At 38.5% G+C, this 16,404-nt stretch overlaps 1 protein-coding gene across 1 annotated transcript in view; it reads left to right on the top strand.

Moving 5' to 3' along the window:
• exoc4 (exocyst complex component 4) overlaps positions 1-16,404 on the top strand; it is a 59,664-nt gene that overhangs the window by 27,435 nt on the left and 15,825 nt on the right. The window contains exons 12-13 of the mRNA XM_037242952.1: positions 8,960-9,062; positions 9,123-9,239. Coding sequence (XP_037098847.1) covers positions 8,960-9,062; positions 9,123-9,239 — 220 coding nt within the window. The remainder of the gene's footprint in view (positions 1-8,959; positions 9,063-9,122; positions 9,240-16,404) is intronic.

Here is a 16,404-nt window from a genome sequence, read left to right as displayed (position 1 = left end):
TGATCGTCACACACGCAGGGAGGCAATGGGTCCCATTTTTATAGTCTTTGGTATGGTCTTAACTAGGCTGGATGTATTTTTTTTGTTGGCGTTGATTTCTCCGACTGCCCATAAAGGCACCACCGCGATCAGATGAAAAGAGAGGAAAGTGACGTGCGGACATGTGAAAAAGGCGGCTCTGTATGGGAGAGACGTTGAAGAGGAATAATAACACCCTTGGAAACCAAAACTTGCCCCTCGTCGTGACTCGGAGCCGCAACAAATGTTTCGGATTTGTGTAGGGTACATTGTGACAGCAAACGAGCAGGTGATCGAGCAAGCGTCTGATACGAGAGCATTGCGTTCGTATGGAGCGTGTTTGAAGTGAACAGCAGAGACGAAAGGAACAAGGCAAAGTGTTGTGAAATAAAATATTACCTGTAATACGCATTTTGTTATTTGCTGATTGTATTAAATTATCCCTTCTTTGACGAAATGACCAGAGCACAGTACAAACACACTATTGTTCTTTCGGTATTTATTCAACCCACATTCTTTCACAACATGACAAGAAGAGAACAATACATAAATCAATACTCGTACCAGTACCATGATTTTCTTAAAAAAAAAAAAAAAAAAAAACATTTTTTAAAAAATTTAAAAAAAATTGTACCCATGTATAATGCGCACCCCAGATTTTAGGACAATAAATTAGTTAAATTTTGCGTATTATACACGGAAAAAAACGGTAGTTCATTACTCTCCAAGATGGATGCTTCACCATTTTCTGTGATGGCAGACTTTAACCACTCGGTAATCGCGACGGTTTCAAACAATTAGCACAGTTTGATTTGATATTGGATTACCAATGATGTCACACTTAATCATACCACGAAGAAACAAAGGTGAGGCATGAGTTGCAGTCTGTGTGTTTATAAGCGGTGTCTTTTAAACCTCCCACAAACTTCTACATTTGTCAACAAGATGGATGTTCCTCCCGGTTCGTCCTTCCTCTCAATACCCAAACCGAGTCCCCCACTGAGTGCGCGAGCGGCGGAAAAGTCAAAACCCGGCAGACTGATTGCACCTCCTTTTAAAGTTCTCCTGAACTTCAAGTCTAGAAACAGTTTAGTAATAAAGCCCTACACGGAACTCGGTACAAGTGCAGTGTGATTTGTCGGGAATTTGAGACGGGGGAAAAAAAATCCATTATGTTTGATGTGAGTGTCTCACAGCGAAAACCCGGCGAAATAACGTTAGGCCGTGTTGTAATGTGATTGCGGCTGTGCGAATATGAGATTTCTAATGGATTTGAGCACATTACAACATTCTTTATTTGTAATATTTATTCCCCACCGGTTCCAAATGCCCTTTTGCTAAGTACGACATTTCCCCTCTGCGTGTTTTCCAGCTGGGAACGATTATTCTTCTTGTGGTGGGGACATGATGGAAAAAGAAGTCTCATTTTTACATGTTAAGACAAATAAAAATATGTGCAATATTTGCAGAGATCTCACGAAATAAGCAAGCATGAGCAGATCTAATGAGTTAGATTAAGGAGGATGCGGAAGAGATTGACACACACACATGCTCCCCGCCGCTTGACGAGATAGGAGATGGAGTGAGGCCATTATGCAAATGTCAGGTGTCAAGTGTAAATGAGATTGGAAGGACGGGAAACAGAAGTATCGGATATCATCACACCGGCGAGGTGATGAAAGCATCCCGACACCAATGGATAGCAGAAGAGCGTCTCGGCTTTGAAGGGAAGGACAGATATTGACAGTTGGTTTATTGGAGGTGGCACATGAGTGCATTTTTTTTTTCGCCTGGAAGTCTGTAATTTTGTTTTAAATTGTGGTGTATTCGTTGTTTCGTTTCTGCCAAACTGACAACACGCGTAAGATAATTACGTACAAAATATATGTAAATATATGCTCTGTTAACGTGTGTTAGTATGAATAACTAGATGCAATTAAATTAATTTAATATTAAGAAAAATATTCTAATCTTATTCATTTTTTAAAAAGTATCAAATAAAATGAATACATTAAAATACTCAGTTCAATGAATTCATAAAATATTATAGTAAAATATTAAATTAAAAAATAATTAAAAACTGTCCATTCAATAAAATGTAAAAAAAATATTAATGATTTGTAAAATAATAAAATCAAGCTACATTGTTACAGTAATAAATTAATATGTAAATATAAAAATAAAATAATCGAATTCGAAAAGTTGAAATAACTATTACAGAGTTCAAATATACAAGTCCATTATATCTTAAATTACTATTACTCAAAATAATGCTAAAAAATGCTAAAATAATAAATGCAAAAAAATTGAAGTTAAATGTTATTGGAATAAGTATTGTTTTTTTATACAAATAATGAACTTAAATTTATTAAATACGTTCGAATAATAATGTTGTAAAGTTCATTTAAAGTATACATAATAAAAATCTACTTAAATTTTTAAAATGAAACAATAAATACAGACATTAAATTAAAAAGTAAAATGACTACAATAAAAAGAGAGTATAAACAAATAAAATGACATTCTTAGTTCAATGAAATTCATCAAATATTAAAGTCCAAAATAATTAACCAATAACTCAACTTTCTATAAAGGGAACTTTAAAAACCACCATTGCTGCTTACAAGTTGCTGTACATAAAGTAAAAACCAGAAATCTAAAAACAAATATTCTTAAAACAATAACATCAAATCAACAAATACAATAAAAATAAAAAAAACTAACAAAAACAACACTGTTCTCACCTCTATCTCAAATGTGTCTGAGTGGCAATATGTTGAGCTTGTCTTAACCGACATTATATTTCTTTTCGTCATCTCTTTCTTAGCATTTTGCGGCCGAGCAACCTAACCTTTTAGTCACCCTTCTCGGTGATACCCTTCAGTGACGGACAGTCGCAATATTCGCCATATGGCTTGGAACATGAAAGGCGTCACATCAGAGCCCAAGTGAAACGTAACAAAGAAAAAGGTCAAGGTTGTCATCTCTCTCAAGTGGACGCTCGCCGAGCAAAACATGACAACAAGCGCCTGAAAAATCAATGAATAATTTAACCCTTTGCATCAGATTCGCCCTTCCGAGGAAGTCGTACACAAAAAGACCGTCTGATCGTGTCTTTGAGCAATGTCTGCTTATATCTGCTGATAGTTTATTGCAACTCACATTAACTCATTCAGTGCCAGCCCAGTGAAAATATGTTTGACGGCTATATATTTTTTATGTTTGACATGCAGAGGACCTTGAGCAAAAATAATTTCTTCTTAGATCGCAATTCTTTTTCAAAAATCGTTCAGCTCTACTCTCGTAATGTGCCGGTATTCCCAGAGTTCGCAAAATTGCATGTCGTGCCAAAATGAGAGCTGTCACCTGACCCCCCAAGAGATACTTTCCAAATTCCGCCTTTGTTCGCTTTGTCTCTCTTACCGACACTCCTCATCGCTTGGGGAGCCCTTAGGTGTGTTCCACACCTCTCACCAGTAGTTGTCTTTATTGCACTTTTCTTTTTAGATTCAATCAGGGTGGCACCGGAGCCCTGAGAACTATTTCAATTTACTTGCGTGGGATGGAAAGCCCTGCGTTTAACATAAAAGGCCGAGGACGAGGGTTGAGAATTTGGAGAGATAACAGCGACGGCGTGCTAAAAATAGAGTGAGCGGTGATGAAATGAAGGGTGGGAAATGGAGAGATAAGGCAGTGTGCCACAAGTGATGAGGCGATAACATGGGGTGTGATATCGCAATGAGGTTTTTTTTTTTATGCCAGACCGTTAGCACCTCGCATATCACATACAGTATAAAATTAGTTTCATCCAAAAGTAATGGAATGTCAAGGTCAATTCAGTTGTTTTTCGATACAGAAGACATTTGGATGTCAAATCAAAAGATCAATATGACAAAAAAATTCAGAAGTCCAGCTTTTATTTCATGGTATTTACAAATTGTCCTCAATTTACAAAAAAAATGGGTTCCGAAAAAGCTAAGTCAAATTTTAAGTCGAGACACATTAAAGTTGGTTCTAAAATGTATTAAAAATTGAGTAAATTAAATAAAAAAAATTAATCTGAAATAAATTATAAACAGTATTTGCCGTATACACATATACGGTCTTAACACAAATTCAATTAAAAAAAATTGAATGACATCTTCATATCGTAATGATAGCTCAAAAAATGTTTTTTTTTTTTTTTACAAGTAAGAAACTCCAGAAAACGCTGATAAACATTTAATTTATGTTTGGTGGGCATAAAAAAAATTCCCAGAAAAATCTAAAAAAAATATTTTGAGGAGGGGACAGCGCCCCCGTGGCCACCCCTCTAGCACCACCAGTGCTTTGTTTGTAAGTTGAGGACTATCTGTACATCTCAATGTTTTAAACAACGCAGGACAAAGCACCTACTCTTTAAAGCCACCCACTTTTCATCTAAACATTGAATGTCTTCAGGTGGCCATGGAGTACACACCATAAGGAGCACCACAATGTCCATTGAATGGTAACAAAAAATTAATCACACATTAGACTGCTATTTTTTTTCGTTAAAAAACAACAACTTCTCATTCAATTTTTCTCCACTGATTATTGGAAAATCAAATAAATATCCATTTATTTCAGAATATATATTTTATTATAATGATGATTATAGCATCCGCACTGCACCTGCTTATGTCTAACTATACAATCAAAGTGTTGAGTTGCAAGAACAATAAGTACACACAGACAGGTCAAGGGAGGGTGTCCGTCTCTATTGACAAGCTTTACACAAAGCGGATAAAAGCCATCATTTAGAGCCCCCATCACCTCCCCTTTGTGTCCCGCAGCGAGAGCCATCTCTTGCCCGATAAACCTCCTAATTGCTCTGCTGAGCATTTGAGAGAGCTCAGCAAATCTTGGGTATCCTCTGCACTACACTCAAAGTAATCAACATTAATCAAAATGCATAGCAAAAAAAAATGCTCAGATGTTCCATATCACTCTTTTTCAGACCATTACCGGTATGTTTATGCTTTGCTTACTTATTCACCAATACCAAGCACCGCTACCCGATTTTGATATATACAATCTTATTTTAAACATTTTGAGCAAAGATGTTTCTTTGTGGAGCAGATGAGGATTTGTCAGTGCTGTAGTATAGCGCCACCAACTGACGAGGAGGACTTAAATTGATGGCAGATTTTGTTTGCCTGAAGTATCGGTGGCTGGTATCGGCACGCATAACCTAGTATGGTTGTAAGAATGATAAGATATTCCTGTATAAAATAAAATACAGTAAATAGAAAATATTTACATACAAAATATTTACTAAAAAGTCCAAATTAATGTACTTTAATGAATAAATGCGTATCAAAAATCAAACATGATTTTTAGCATAGAAAAAATAATGAATAAAAAAATGAAAATTAACAATTATCAATAAGCATACAATACAAATATTGTAGTCATATTTTAAAATTAATACAAACATACAATTATACAATAACCATACTGTATATAAAATGAAATAAACTAATAAAAACTGACATAAATACAAAAACAAGTCAAATCAATAGAATCCCAATGTGCCACTCTTCCTCAAAGTTTTGTTTGCTCTTATTTGTTTCACAAAAACATGAAAACATGACCTTATTAGCGGATGTAAAAAAAAATAAAAATCTGTTTCATATACGTTCACTTTCTCCTAAGCCTTGGAGAAAAGACTAATGACGAGGTGGTCTCGGTCGCAGCGTGAGAGGGCGTTAAAAAGATGTAAGGTGAGCGTTAGGAAGATTGAGGAGCCGCAGCACAGCGGCCATTTGTCTTTTGAGGTTTCGGTGGCGTCAGCTAAACAAGGCCATCTCATTTCCTGTGGTCTGCAGGAAGCAGCTTTCACTTGCGTTACCGCTACCGCTCGCTGCTTCTTGGGTGCTCATCAATCTCGCTCGTTTTAATTGGCCTGCACCACACTGCGACTGGCCTCCACACACCGACAAAAGCAAATAGGCACACAAAGACACTTTGAAGATGCATTTGTTGCAAATATATATACAGCGGGGGACCTAGCTATGAACCTTGTGGTACACCAGAGACCAATATCACACTGATTAGTATTAGTAATGCTTATAAACATAATTTAGCTAAATCAACGTACATACTATATAGGTGGCTACTAAAAATAACAGCGGGGGACCTAGCTATGAACCTTGTGGTACACCAGAGACCAATATCACACTGATTAGTAGTAGTAATGCTTATAAACATAATTTAGCTAAATCAACATACATACTATATGGGTGGCTACTAAAAATAACTAAAAATAAATATAGAAATAAATATTTGTATCGTAGAATTTTTATGAGGAATGCAAATTTGCAAAGATAATTTTTGAAAGCTCTGATGTTGCTTTTTTTATGGTTTTACCACGTTTACCGACTAAAAGTCTAATTAATCCATGACACTTACTGCCCTCATTATTCACTACCAGTACCTGGTATTAATATTTTAAGACTAATAATGATCGAATTTGCTGAAGCTAGCAAGGCTAATCGCTATTGTAATCTATGGAGGCCTACAGAGACCTAGTAAAGACTTTTGCTTTGTATGACAGACATTTTATAAACTGTCCGAAGCTAAAAACACATTTGCAATTAATTCACTTCAATAGTTTAGTCGGCTTATCGACTAATAACTTCAACCTCTGCATCTTTAAAAGCTGAGCCGCCATTTGTCAGGTCCATTTTTTTTTGTTATCACTCTTGGTCCAAATAGAATCCACAAACTTTATCCAGTTATTCCCAAACTTGTGCATTTCCCTGAAGGCTATCATCCACTGCATTGCTGCATCATAGCTGAAAATATGACTGAAGTCTAGAAGCTGGCATACTGCCATCTGCTGGTAAATGTGGATATTGCACAAATGATAGTTGATTAATAAAACTGTCCATTTGAATCATACTGAAGGGACAAGCTCTGTTGTGGCTTATCCAGGCAGTCATACTTAATTGTATGTATAACAACACACCATCAAGCATTTATATTATAATTTGCACTCATCAAACTTTTTAATTTGCTTGCTTCAAATCCCCTGGAGGAACTCCCCCCTTCCTCTATGTTATTAATTCAACGCCACCATAAAAGTAAGCGAGCGGCTCGCAATAATCCGAGCGAATCGATATTGAACGTGCAGTTGAATAACAATTAAAAAGAAAATAAGATTTAGCGTCGGCGTTGGCCGAGCCGCGTGAAAACTCTGCAAGTGTCTCCCATCCATTAGCATCCTTTTAATGACTTTGACATTCTTGCTGAAGTGGCTGAGGAGTGCCGCAGGAAAGAATCATTGCAAATAGATAAGTGCTTTGGAGTGTCACCAGATGGGTTGCGTTGTGGTGCGATGGCTTCAACGTTCTTGATAGCCGACGGTGAAATAGGAATTCAACCGAGCTCCTACAAAAAAAATGCTGGGTCTTTAAACGATACTCTCTTCTATTCCATTTCTCTTTCAGCACGGTTACACTTCTGGATGGAGACGGATGTCTAGAAACGGATTTGCTTTTTTTTCCACGACTTAAATCGTCAATTGGAATCAAATTGCTTCCCGCCCCTCCTTTTTTCCACCCTCACTGTACTACAACTCTTGCAGCATGTCAGTGTTTGTCTGAGCTCACCAGGGCGGCTAAGTGAATTATTTAAGGTTATTAACATTTCACACGCCGGGGCTGAGGCGGCTGCCGTTTCCACAGCAACCCGGCCGATGTTTTCGAACCGAGCGTTTTCGGTTGTCATCTCTGCTTGGAGCGCGATTCGTTTATCCCGGTTACCTCAGTCCAACCCTCCCGGCGTCCTCATGCGGGTCCACGCTCCTCGCCTCCAGATGGCACGTTTACTACTCGCGGGGCCCCCAGCCGCATTACTCAAATGTTATCACCTCTGTCTACGGAAAAATCCATCTGTGCTCACACACAAAGCGGACGATCCATCATCTTGACTCTGGTATCGAAACAATGACAGTAATGACAGCCGGGGATGGATCTCGGGGCAACAAGGCAACGCGGTAAAGTGGCAACTTTCTGTCCTCCAAAATCGATTTTATTTTTCATATTTTTTGAAGATGACGTTGTCATCAGTAATTGTATTTTTCTCCTGAAAAGCGGACGACTCACAGACTGTTTAAGTTCTCTCCATATTTATCGAGAGGAACTGTTTATCTATCCCGCATTGTTTGACAGCTTTAATTAGGCCACAAAAGAGTTTCTCTCCCACTTTGCGCTGCGGTCGACTTTGGAGCATCAATGGAGGATTTACAGTGGCTTTAGACTGCACACACGAGGCCTCGAGTCATGCTGACTAATTGGGTGCAAATGCTGAGTAGTCTGTGAGAGTGCCAGTTTTATCCGCGGGAATTGTTTTGTTTAGCCCGAGGTTACGAGCTACATGCTCCGTGTTCACACGTGCCAAAGAAAAGAATGTGGGTGGGTGATGTGAAACATTGGAAAGACACATTTCTGTTTTTGAGCCTCATCATGAAGCTGTTTTGAGGGTTGCGTGTCCTCCACAGTATTTGAATTGCAATTTTGCTCCAATCTAATTTTATCTCCGCATCCTTACATAACCCTCGCTTTGTTATTGTTTCCTCGCGTCCGCTGTACTGTCCAATGCCTAGGTCATGCGTATCCACGTCTTCTAGGTCAAGCAATTTTATTTTCCACAGGGTTTGATTTATTTGCGCATTTATATGTGCCGCGCGCTCGACGAAGCGCTCGCTCTTGCGTGGCGTCGGCCCCGCGGCGCGCACCAGACGAGGTCAGCGACCGGCGATCCTGACAAACGAGGTGCGCGCGGGCCTCGGCGAAGCCATACGTTAGTGTCCGACTCGCATCTGGACCACTCTGACACAGTTTGCTGATGGGATTCTAAATATACTGTACTGGGAAAACCTAATGACAATATAGTTTGTCCCACCTCCTCTGTGCAGATTCATTCGGGAGATTGAGATGAACATGGGCGCAGGCCAGGCCAAGCAGTGCCAACTTCAAACCTTCCTGACATACTACATACATGATCTTTTCCTCAACCAGGTCGGTGATGCCATAAACCAGACTATAAGACCCTCGCTCATCTATTCCTTCCTGATGCAGGTGCGCACAGAGATCAACAAAGAAATCGAGGCAGTAAGCAAGGTCGCCGACCCCTTGAAGATTCTTGCCAATGCTGACACCATGAAGACTTTGGGTGTACAGAGACCCGTGCTCCAGGTAAAGGCCTCACACGGGGCACCAATATTGACTTAGTTGACTTTTTGATTCTTCTTCTTCTTGGAACAATTGCCCAGTCAAAATATTATTTATTAAAATATTAAAATAAAATTTTAAATATTTGATTTTTAAATTGCTAATATCCGTTCATAGCCCACACGTTTTTTCTCAAAGTCTACACTACGACTTATTTTTGGATTATTTCCCTTCTTGGAACAATTGCCCTGTCAAGATATTATTTATCAAAATATAAAATTTAAATTTTCAATATTATTTGATTTTGAAATTGCTAATATCCATTCATAGCCCACACGTTTTTGCTCAAAGTCTACACTACGACTTAGTTGACTTTTTGATCTTCTTGGAACAAATGCCCAGTCAAACTATTTATCAAAAAATATAAAATTACATTTTAAAATATTATTTGATTTTTAAATTGCTAATATCCATTCATAGCCCATGCGGTTTTGCTCAAAGTCTACACCACGACTTAGTTGACTTCTTGATTATTCCCCTTCTTGAAACAATTTCCCAGTCAAAATATTGTTTATCAAAATATAAAATTTAAATTTAAAATGTTATTTGACTTTTAAATTGCTAATATCCGTTCATAGCCCACACGTTTTTGCTCAAAGTCTACACTACGACTTAGTTGACTTTTATTATTCCCCTTCTTGGAACAATTGCGCAGTCAAAATATTATTTATCAAAATATAAAATTTAAAATATTATTTCATTTTTAAATTGCTATTATCTGTTCATAGCCCACACGTTTTAGCTCAAAGTCTACACTATAACTCTGTTTGTTTTGTCAAGAAAGACACTGTCAAATAGTTGTGTCGCAGCTCTTGGGTGTGTACAATAGTGTGCGTGTTTGTGTGGTCTCTGCGCCTGCAAACGTCAGTGGCAGTTCATTACAGAGGTAGCGCGAGGCAGTGGGTGTTTGGAGTTCAGCAGGGTTTTGTTTACGGCTCGGGCCCCTCCTTAACGAGAGGAGTGCAGCATCTTGCTAATTACGGCTGCTGCGGCTAATGAGCCTTTCTGCTGATAGCGGGAGCGCGTAATAAAGCACTCCCTTTTGTTTGGGATTTTTATTTTTTTTAATTGGGTTGAATAAAAGAACCCAGCACAATTTGGCAGCGTCTTTTCACTCCTTTTATATTTTTCAGACATCGTTTTGCTACCTGTGTGTGTATGGCTTGGCGCATTTGTCTATCGGCAATCAGGGAAATGCATTTTAAATTATTTGGCACAATTGCACAAAGAAATGAATTTTAGCCTAACTTCTGTAGTCTTGTCATTAAAAACAATTAGCAACTTTTGCGATCCCAATTTTATTCATCCATTTTCTGTTAACTTTGCATTGTGATTTATACCACAGCCTGCTTAAGCAGAAAATCAGGTTAACTTAAGTTCATTTGTGTCTTTTCGTGAAATATATTTGGCAACTGCTGCAGCACATTCAGGTGCAAAATATCTTGAATGTATAAAGCGACCGCTCTGCTTCTTGGGGGAGTAGTTTATCTTAACAATTGTGTTCCCAAAGCCTGGCACTTTTTCCTTCCAAGAAGTACAAACTCAAGTCTGTTGTGAGCTTAATATCCTCGCTTCTTGCCTCCGTGACTGCAGTGGATGATTAAAGATCACGGTGACTGCGCCATAAAATGCTTGCAAGGGTTTCCAATCACGTAGCAGATGTGTCTTTGTGGCGGATCGGAGTGTGACTTTTTTTTTTTTTGCATGTCTGTGTTAGTAGTACGCCAGGTGTTGTCATGGACCGTCACACATGCACACGCACACTGTTGGCATCATAACCTCAGGGGCTGCTGATGAGAGGAAGAGGTAGAACTCAATATAGTTTCAGCACATTAAGCACACTGTGCCGAGCCACAGCCGCATATGGGAAACCATAGGGGAGCACATTTTATGGAGGCATCTGCTCACTTAGAGCTGTTGAAGCATGCTAAGATGCTAATGTGAGCTGGAGGTATGACTGGAGGAAGGGGTTAGCATTGATCTTTTTCTAAAGCAGTTTTGAAATGAATGAAAATACTGGTAATCTGTTCCATCTTCCCCATTTTTTTGTGATAAAAATATTTTGTATATTCAAATAAAACTGTAATTACAAGGGCCCAAGTTTTTGAGGCAAATGTCAATTCCGATTTTTATTAAAATTCTGATAACCGATTAATCGGCCAATTAGTACAAAAAAATATATATAATGATTATAATAACTTTTGTTGGTCTCATAACACTCACAAAAATCAAGATATGAATTGCAAGCACAATATTTGACTGACTTTTTTGGGGCCGATTTTTTGTTTTGGTTGTTTGAATGCCATTATCTTTGTCTCATGGTGTGATGTATTACTGTGTACAAAAACAATCCTGGGGAAATGAACAAAACAGTTTTAAAAGAGTTAATGGGGCCGATTAAATTCACCGATTGACTAATCGGGTGGGCCCTAGTAATTACAATATCACCCATAAATAAAACGTACTTCTGTAATGCCCTCGCATATGTGAAATAAAATCAACAATGGCCGATGCACTTTTCAGCCGTTAATTGAATGTCAGGAGAATAATAATACACAAAAGCACTCACATAAGAGCTGCTGTTGGCCACTGCTCACACCCAGATGTTGACCTCACGCCACACTAGGCCCCCACTTCTTCCTGCATATATGCAACACAGGCACAGCATTTTCTCTCGTATTATTTGTTTTAAATATGTTTACAATCTATTTGAATTCAAGTTAGGTCTCTCGGTATCATGGCTTTTCAGCTATACCGTTTGAGTCTGCTGTAGTGTGGTTACCTTATCTAGCTACATGGCTAGGTCATATTTTTTTGTCACCCCGCTCCCTCATGAGCATAATATTTATAGCTGCATTTTGCAACGTATCGGGTTTTTAATAAATCATGTCACGTTGTGAAATATTGGGGACCCCTGTGCGATGGTTCTATCTGACTTTGCGGCAATCGCTGCGCAGGAGTCAAGGTGAACGAGCGACTATAAAGAATACCCATTCAGGTTAATAAGTAGTATCGATACTGGAGATGATTTGCCTATCACGAGTCGACAGTGGTTCCCAAAGGGGCTCGGCGGCTATCGTGCATGTATATCATTGGGTAATAATAAGATTATGATGAGCCTGACACCTCCTGGCTATATATGGTCCACAAGGAACAAGAGATAACGTCCATAGAGGTGAGTGTCCATTCGCTGCCGATAAGCTCAGATCCATTTTTTTTGTTTTGTTTTGTTTTACGCGTGTGCATGTGGGAATCAGATGGTGAATCCAACACACAAGAATGTGAGCGCTGAGATGCTATCTGTCCAATTCTGATTGATTCATTTAATTAGAGTTAGATAGAGGCAGAATAAAGAAAGAGTGGAGGCGAGCGAGGGCTATGGTTACGCTGCTGGATAGTTTGTCAGATTGGCTCCATTTATCTTGGTCCAACCCCCCCGTGTGCCCCCACCCCTACCTCCCTCGTGTAAAGCACGTGCAACCGGCCTCTATTCACCACCACCGCCCACAATCTACACCACAACATGCATAGAATTCATTAATAGATTATTCATTGGACAGCAAATCAATCCCACGTAGTTTTTAAAATTAATATAGTTAACAGTTTGTTTTGCCATAGTAGCAAACTAAACAGTTGAGACATCCCAATCAGAGTTTTTTTTTAGCGTCTGAGTCACTTGATTCTTTCTATACAGAGTCATAATTCAATACCATTGTGAGTCCCGGTCCGATACTCAAATAAAAAATCCTTTTCACCTCATACCAATCAGGATAATTAATATCAGCCCCAGTTTCCGTACACACAACTCTACTTTTTGGCTTTTGTGTCTAAATGTATTTTTTTTGTCATATTGTATCATATTGCACTATACTTTACAATACTGTTTATTCCATTCAATCAAGGTGTTTGTTGTATTTCTTGACCACTTGATTTTTTTAACAATGAAAAATATGTTGTCATGAATGTTAATACATTTGAACTGTAATAATGAGATTAACAAAACATGTCAATTATAAATAATACACAAATAAGACTAGTTATTATGACACTACTCCATATTTCGGTGTGACAATGTTTTGGGGGGCTGGGTGCTGCAGAATTGAACTAAAAGCTGAAGAAATATTTTCATAACACAAAGCAAATAAAAAGTCCTCTAAAGACAAGTCCCAGGGATGACGAAACAGAATTGAATTTTTGAATCATAGTCTCGCTCTCTCGAGAAGCGAAGCAAGGTCATGGAAAATAAAGCATAAAATGAGCACACAAATATCACTAACTGATTTCTATTTTTTCCCCTCATAAATATTGTTTTTTGTGGCTACTCATCAGATAGGTCACAGAAAGGCGTCTGAAAACACAATACTGGAATTTTACAACATGATATTTAAAAACCTGATCTGCTCAAACCTCAATCCCATATCTCCCCAGTTGTGTCCAACCCCCCCTCAAAAAAGCCAATCAACACTATTGTGCGTGTGATATGCGTATCACAGGCATGTCGCACCACCAACTAATGATGGTGACCTTTCACCATTTATATTCACATCTGCGTGTGTATGTGTGTATGAGCGTGCCCAACCGCTACCTCCCGTAATGACACTGACCTTTATTGTTTGTCGTGATGTGTGTAGGCAATGCTTATTTGCTTCCTGCTGATTGCCTCCACGCACCAACACACACACACGTGCGGGAGGAAAGGTACTTTTATAAAGCAGAGCCCCCCAGCACCCATCAGTGGGTGCAGCAATCACAGCACAATGTACCTGTTAGCTTCATCAACCGTGCCCTGTGATTTGGACTTGAGTGGGAGTGGGAAGAAGAAAAGTGGGTGGCGGGGGTGATTTACACACACACACCAAAAATGCTCCCGTTTAATTTGAAAACACCCTAAAGCTGTTGCTTGCAGCAACTGACGCTAACATGCTAATTTTGTGTGACCCAATCAAGTGGGTAGCTTAGTCTTGCTTGGAAAAAAAACAAGTAGCTTACTGAGCAGTTGTGACTGTTGATCTTCAGTTATATACTTTTTTCATTTGTTTTTATAGGGAAAGATTATTTGAGATTAGAGCTGTTCAAATTCATCGATTAATTGACAAGTTAGCAATTATCAAATTAATCGGTCACTATCTTGATAATCGTATAGAATTTTTTTTTTGCCTTAGTATGGTCCAAATCCTTTTAGTACAGAAAACAATACCCGAATTGGTTCAAAAATTTTTTTATCCGATTAGTCGATGGAATAATCGATTCTAAAAATATTCGATAGTGAATAATTGAGATACAAATATATTCATCAGATACAAATATATTCATCGTAGTATTGAAATGTATTGAATTTCAAAGCACCACCAAATCCTTGTGCTTATAACTTGAAGATGTTCATTCCCCACTGAACTGGCTCAATCTCTGCCGAGAGCTCCCATTTCTTCTATACCTGAGGTGCAACCTACCTTGCCACTGTTATCTCGCGCCAAACACACATGCTCTCCAGGCCTGCACTGGGTCCAAACACTGCCAAATTGGTCTCAGTCTAGTGTTCTGAAATGTGCTGTGAAAAAAAAAAAAAAAACTTGGGAATTGATCCTAAAATTTAACCTTTAACTTTGCTAACTAAGAGCATCCATTTATTTAGATGTTGACTTAATGAGATGTGACGATAGACGCAAAGACTTTGTATAATTTTGCATACCCATTAGAATAATGAACACGGGAGATATATAAAAAAAAAAAAAAAAAGCAACAAAGAGATAATTACTCTAATGGATTTTTGCTCCACTGCAAGGACTCAAATTGCACATCTTAACTCTTTAGATTGTTTATGCCAGGACACCATATTTCATCTTGCCCGTGCGTTTCGGGTTGCGAATAGCAGGAGCGTAATATGGCGGTCCATCTGCAAGCAGCCAAGTGTGATATTGCTGCTCATCTTTCAATTAGAACACTTACACAACGTCGCGTTGAAAGCCGTGATGGCGCACCATGAAAGGGACCTTGTTTTCTTTTATGAACTCAATCTCATCAGCCCGCCAGCTATGTGATTATTCCGCCTAAATGGGAATGCATTTTTTAAGTTATTCCCGAATATGTCATCCATCTTTACCTCTTTATATACTTATTATTACCCTCGCCAAGTGCAATAACAATGCAGGAGGTGGTTTGGATCATTGTTGTTTTTTTTGTGTTGAGTATTTATGGTACTTCATATTATGCTTTCCATATTACGGTTCACTGTGTTACATCAGAATTTATCGTACAGAGTGTTGTGTGGTGTTATTTTGCGTTCCGATGTTATGTTATTATTAGAGTTGGCAAAATTAATTGATTAATTGACAATTAAACGATTATCAAATTACTCGACATCTATTTTCATAATCGTATAATCGTTTTGAGACATTTTTACAATTTGGAACATCGTAAGCATTCATGTTTGAGAGGACAGAAGGAATGTGATGGAAACTAGTCAAAATTAATCGATTAATCGACAAGTAATCGGTTATGAAACTAATCGACAACTATTTTAATTAGCAAATAGAGAGCCATTTTTAACCTTAGAATGGGAGACATTCATTCATACACTTACATGTAAAATAAAATTGTATTTTATTTTACAGTACATAATGTCCTGATGTGAATTTATATTGTAGTTACGTCACATTCTGTTATTATGTTCATTGCGTTCCCCCGTGTGATGTTAAAATTTCCTTTTCCCGCTACTTCAGGACCATTTCCAGCCAGACTGACATGTCAAGGTCTTCTAAAAGATTATACAATGCCTTTTGTTGGATCAAATTCCAAATAACAATATCATCTAAATTCGGAATTTTGCCTGCTGGGTTGTGTCAACAAACTTTCATAGACCCACTTCCCCAAACAGTTCACACAAAGAGTCACGTCGGGCACGTACATGCGAGCCATCCGCCGTGTGTCAAGTAGGGGAGCCCATGTGTGACTTTCCCCTGACGTTGATGGATGATGTGTCAAGAACACACTCCGGTCGCTTGACTCACCCAAGGGAGGGGTGAGCAACCGTCGCTTGGGGGGGGGGATCATCTTGTGTCGTGTGTATTATTTCGGCAGCCTTCTGGTGCGACTGGTTACGCCAGAAAACAAGGGGTTAAAACATTGTGAC

This window comes from Syngnathus acus, chromosome 23, assembly GCF_901709675.1.
Source record: "Syngnathus acus chromosome 23, fSynAcu1.2, whole genome shotgun sequence".
NCBI classification, from domain to species: domain Eukaryota; kingdom Metazoa; phylum Chordata; class Actinopteri; order Syngnathiformes; family Syngnathidae; genus Syngnathus; species Syngnathus acus.
The sequence above is the reverse complement of the archived record's forward strand: the minus strand, read 5'-3'. Positions and strand labels throughout refer to the sequence as shown.